Below are 5,747 nucleotides of genomic sequence, written 5' to 3' on the forward strand. Positions count from 1 at the left end.
CGGATGAAAAGAACTGTTGTTTGAGCCTCACGGATGGCTAAATGTACATATTGTATGTATGGATGGACAAATGGTTGTGTCATCATATATGGTGGAATGACAATCAGCAACTTTGGTTTGTTGTTTTAGACAATTCTCTTTTTGTAAATTTCTTGAGCAACACTGTTTCTGATTAACAACCACGACCGCAAAACTGCAACAATCTGTGAGGTAACATCTTCTAAGTGAGGAGAATGTAGCTGCTGTCACTCCAGTGCTTCTCCAATATATTGTCCTTTCCCCCCCTTTCATAATTCATTTGATTAACCCTTCGTGTCGTCAGGTCAACTTGCACTGCTGCACTCTCAGTATGATAGTTTAACCTTTGCTGTCTGGGTTAACTTTGAAAACTTTGGAATGATCACATGAACACTGTGGGATAGTCGGAGCTCAAAGGGGACTCAACAGCCGAGATCGGAAAGCCCACATTTTCTATTGTCAACGAAAATAAACAGCCGATCCTTGCAGAGAGGACGTGTCCACCAAATTTTCAGCCAAAAGCATCAAATTAAGTTGTTGACATGTCTGAAAAACCAAGAGTGAAAACATACACTTCTTTGTTAGAGGTGCACATAAACAACAAACAGGCAATAATCAAATCAAATCAAATTACATGAAAATAGCTTGATTTGACATTTAATATGTTTCTGATGGAAACTGAAAAGTGGGGTCTCTTTATAAACCACATTTACTCTATTTTTCTTCCTATATAAGCCTGTTATCAGTGTTTTAAAATGTGTGATAGTTTACCTCAATTGCCTTTTATAGCATTTTTTTTGTCCCCGCTGATTAACGGTTGTAAATGTTTGATGTGTATAAAGAAACCTTTTTTTCTGATGCAATCTTGAGGCTATACTGAGATTGATCCTGGTAACCCTTAAACAGCCAGGCAGGGCTGTGATAAATACTGTCTGTTGTCTTTATGACCATGTGAAAGTGGCGTGGTTGGTATTTTGAGTCTAAAGTCTCCCTGCAGGTGATTCCGAGGTACACAGAGGCATGGGGCCGGGCCTGAAAGGGGGAAAAACCCTTCAGCAATGGGAGTGAAAACAGGAATCTTGCCCTCTGACCTGAGGGTTTGTAAAGCTCAGAAATCTGCCTGTGTCATGCCCCAATTCAAAGAAAACTCCCTGAGAAAGACCCTGAAATCAGTTAGAGTTCAGATTTACAGAGGAAAGTCCTGAGACAGACTGACTGGGTGTCTCACGGATTTCCTCTGTAACTATGAAGGCGCTGCAGACACATGTGAATGAGATGGGACTGAATGAAGATTCTCCAGATGTTGGACCGACCTGTCAACAGTTTGTTTTTGGACTTGATAGAGCTCTGAGGACAAAGGGATTCTGTTCCTCAGTTCAAACCACTTTGTTTTAGTTTTGGTTCAAGGAGCATCACCACCTCTAGGGGGCACAAGCAAGGCTTTCAACTCCTGGGGTTGTGGCTAAATCAAAAATGTGGTCAGGATGACTCTAAGCAGAGTGACTGTGCTAAAGAATCCGTTCCCTCAAATTAAAGGTAGAAAGGAAGCGAGTTAACATCACTCATTTCTGCCAGCTGCTAAAAATCCTCCCTGATCAGCTTCCTTTTTCCAAATAAAGTCGACTCCATTTGATGTTTTTTAGGGGTAATGTTTAACCCACAGCTGAAAATCAATGACGCAAATAAGCTTTAAAAATAGCATCTCTGTCAACATGTGCAGAAGTTAAAACAGCAACAACTGTGACTGAGAGAAGGATTCAGAAAACCCTCAACTTTTACTTCTTAAATTTAAAAGAAGAGTTTTCAATCTTTGGATCGGGAATATGTTTTACTGAACATCATTAAAACTACGAAGTGTTTTAAAAGTATTGAAGTCCTCAGTAACCGCTAATTGGGAAAAGTGTTTTCTCACATGGACTGTATTTTGGCCTGATCGGCACTGACGTCTTTGTAACAAGAAGACTGTAAGATAATCCTGTGAGTTCAGGGCGTCACAGTTAATTATTTCATTTATACCTAAGGTGTCAAAAAGCCATCGGATAAGTCACAGCAGATCGGATCAGGACCAAAAATCACATTGTCATGATGTCAGTATGGTCTATTTTAGATATTTCTTTCCTAAAAGCCGTCGCACTGTTGACTTTTAAATTAAATTGTTTGGGACATTAAAAATGTTTGAGTGCTTTTTTTTCTTCACAAATGTGTCAACCCAGCAGAATGGGACTAAAAGTGAAATATGAAACACTTTGAAAAAGCGATGGGCTTCCATCATAAAATGGCACAAAAAAAAACAACCCAAAAGATTATGGAAAGCAAAGAATCCCCCCTAAAAATGATTTGATTAAAAACATTTTCATCGTAGAGGAAAAGTTTCTTACTCCAACTTTTTTCAGGAATCATTGTTAATCATCTTTTTAACTGATCGCAGCTTTCTCTCTTCAAAGTCAGTGCGACTAAAATCATCCTGCTGTGTTGTGTTATGGGAATCCCAGTCAACAGGAAGAGCCAGAGGGTTTATGCAGCACTCTGCAGGGAGTGATCCGAAGATCACCTCCAACACCAGCAGGGGTCCATAATGTGTCTCAAATACCAGCTGAAGTATGTCAACCATGAGGCTCATGCAGGCGCCACTCCCCTATCAGCTGGATGGCATCCATCTCATCTCCGCGCTGATTGGTTGGCGCAGAAGCTCACCAACTTGTTATTGGCTGTTTCAGGAACCATATGACAGAATATGCAAATTGTCTCTATGTGCCAGTTGAAATCCCTGAGTGCTGAGCAACCACAGCACTGAAAGGCAGGAGGAGAGCAAGAGCAAGGTGGAAGAAAAGGGGGAGGTACTCCAGCATGCACTTTTAGAAAAATCAGCTCTATAGTTCTCGAAAATCAAAGGGACCGGACGGTTTCAGAACACTCTCTCTCCTTGGAGCGGTGTATTTCTTTATTCCATGAGTGCTGCAAGGTAAGGATCCTAGAAAAAGCTTGGTCGACGTTTTGTGAGAGTGATGTATGTCATACTGGAACACAATGTATCGAACATCTGTATCACATTTTTCGTGTCTGTGATTTTGATTTTCAAGCAGCGTTTTAAAATTTGTTTCAGATCAGTTGAGCTGTTAGAAAACCAGATGCATATTTTGTCAAAGTGGGACTTTTCGTAGGTCTGATATTGCAAAGTATTTGTGTCATGCTGATTGCAGAGGTAACAAATTTCATCAAACCGGAACTTTTGTTAAAGTCAGATAAGGGAAGCTGTTCTTTTAAATTGCAAATTGTAGCCACTGTTGTAATCGCTCCCGCTTTCTCTTTCTCCCTCCGCAACCCTCAAATTTTCTGTCAATTTCCTACTGCCTCCCTCCATCTCACCACCTCCCTTCTTGTCTTCCCCTCTCTCTCCCTCAGCGTGCTCAGGTCTTTCAGTCCATCAGCAATGCCTGGCCCAGTAATGCCGATGGATGTGGCTGTGAGATTCTACATTAGCCACTCTCCGCCTCCCCTCCGAGGTTTCCTCAGCTCCTACGAGGAGCTGCAGAGGGCCAAGAACCGGGTCAACCAGTCCACCACCCGCAGCCACAACCAGCAGCTCTACAAACCCCTGCGGCCCTGCCTCAGCAGCCAGCAGAAAGTGGTGGATGATGGCAGCTGCGTCAGCTGGAACAACAAGGCCGGGAAGAAGAGGGTGGTGTTCGCAGACACAAAGGGCATGTCACTGACCGCCATCCACGTCTTCTCAAAGTTTGACGATGAGCCGTATCAAAACAAGCGTTGTGGGGGAGTCACGGAGGAGCTGCAGTTTGACATGACAGACCTGGAAACAGCCACAGTGGATCTAAAGATCAGCTCGGTGCGCAGCCTGGCACTGGACTTTAAACAGCCCTCAGCCGACTACCTGGACTTCCGGAACCGCCTGATTCAAAATTCGGTCTGCTTGGAGAACTGCTCGCTGCAGGAGCGCTCGCTGACTGGCACCGTCAAGGTCCGGAACATTGGGTTTGAGAAGTCAGTGCAGGTGCGCGCCACCTTCGACTCGTGGACCAGCTTCACCAACGTCGAGTGCACCTTCATGAACAACGTCTACGGCTGCCAGGATTCTGACACCTTTGCATTCGTTCTGGAGCTACCTACCTATGTCCCACCACAGAATCAGGTCGAGTTCTGTGTCTGCTTCAAGGTCCAAGGTCAGACCTTCTGGGACAATAACGATGGCAAGAACTATGTTCTCAGGCACGTCGGCTTGAACGGAGAGGACCTGAAAAATCTGAACGCCCCAACTTCTGTCGAGCAGAAGAAGCATTCAGAGCAGATATACGGGGGCATGAAGCTGCTGGAGATGGAGTTCGATCAGTTTGGCAGCCCACGCATGTCCAGTGGACTCTTTCCTGGCTGGCAGAGCTGGGGTCAGATTGATAGTACAGTGCCTTATTGGTGAAAGGGCGCTGAAATAAGACAAGAGGGCATTCAGAATCCAGCTGTGGAGTTTCAGCTTGGACTGGCTCTCAGCCAGAAAGTAAACTGAAGCAAACAACCTTGAGGAAACCAGCAGAGAAAGTGCACAAACCAGACAGAAACCCAACTGTAATGTGCTCAACTGACCTGCTTTTTGCTGTAACATGGTCACTTGGCCTGAGAGACCTGTAGAACTGTGGTCGGAGAATGAGGGAATTACGGGGGAAATCGGTCGTGTTTCCTCTTTTGTAAAATTATTAATGTGCCTTCTTAGAGTGCCAGCCCACTAAAATACAGACTGTCTGTGCAATCCACAACAAATGTTAAGCCCTTTACGAGGGCCTGATGTATTGGTCAAATATGCACTGATTGAGATGTCCCTCTCAATGGGATGTCTGTCAACTGAAGAAGTGGAAATGGAGCTGATTAAGTCCTTCATATTGAAGGGAAAGTACGGGGAGTGCATGACAAAAACAACGCTTCTCTACTACAGGAAGCACAGCTGATTTATAGCTAATGAAAAATGCACACTAAACGTTTGCACCTTCGAACGAGGAAAATAATTCAACATGATTCAAACCTGCCTTAATTTTGAAATTTGAGTCATGCGGCCCTTTCTTTCCCTCAATGTAAGTTGCACATGTTCGTCTGATGAAAAATGTTTGGATGATTTACTTTTGAGTTAAGTTTGTCAAGGAACTGAGCTGCTATCAACAGATGTGTCACAAGAGAGACTCTGCAGGTGATTGGTTGTCTTGAACTGATAGAAGTAGGGAAATTTCCGTGGTTATGGTACGTCAAGAGAGAAATGGTGTAAATACTGAATGTTTTTATTTGCCTGTTTCCACAAGTGCAATTGTGTGATGAGTGTACAGTATGTGTGGCTGGAATTGATATTTTTTTTTCTTTTGTGAAGCAATGTATTTTTTTCTCAATTTTCTCACTGTGAAGAAAGATCTGTGCCCGAGTGTTTTGGGTTTCACTTGAAGGTGTGTGTTGCCGACATGCACCATGTCACCATGTGTTTCCTTTTCTGAAATAAACTTCTATATTTGTGCTAAAATATTCATGACTCCTGAGCCCTTTGTTATAAATGATTTACTTTTCGCGTACAATGCATTTTTTTAGGTAACTGTTGATGAAGAACTCATTAAGAAAATCAAAGACTACTATGTGTCATATTATATATATTTTATATTATACATACACATATAACAATAAACCAGAACTATACCTATGCTTAATATTTTTCAGTATTTTTTTTTTAGCTCTAGGATGTATCC

General features: G+C 42.9%; 1 protein-coding gene across 1 annotated transcript; it reads left to right on the forward strand.

Annotated features, from left to right (window-relative positions):
* Positions 1–2,759: 2,759 nt before the first annotated feature.
* ppp1r3ca (protein phosphatase 1, regulatory subunit 3Ca) lies at positions 2,760–5,529 on the forward strand. The gene is made up of 2 exons (XM_040140144.1): positions 2,760–2,980; positions 3,421–5,529. Exons 1-2 carry the CDS (start codon positions 2,967–2,969, stop codon positions 4,445–4,447), a joined length of 1,041 nt encoding a protein of 346 aa, XP_039996078.1. The 5' UTR covers positions 2,760–2,966; the 3' UTR covers positions 4,448–5,529.
* The last annotated feature ends 218 nt before the right edge of the window (positions 5,530–5,747 follow it).

This window comes from Xiphias gladius, chromosome 11 (assembly GCF_016859285.1).
Source record: "Xiphias gladius isolate SHS-SW01 ecotype Sanya breed wild chromosome 11, ASM1685928v1, whole genome shotgun sequence".
Taxonomy (NCBI): domain Eukaryota; kingdom Metazoa; phylum Chordata; class Actinopteri; order Istiophoriformes; family Xiphiidae; genus Xiphias; species Xiphias gladius.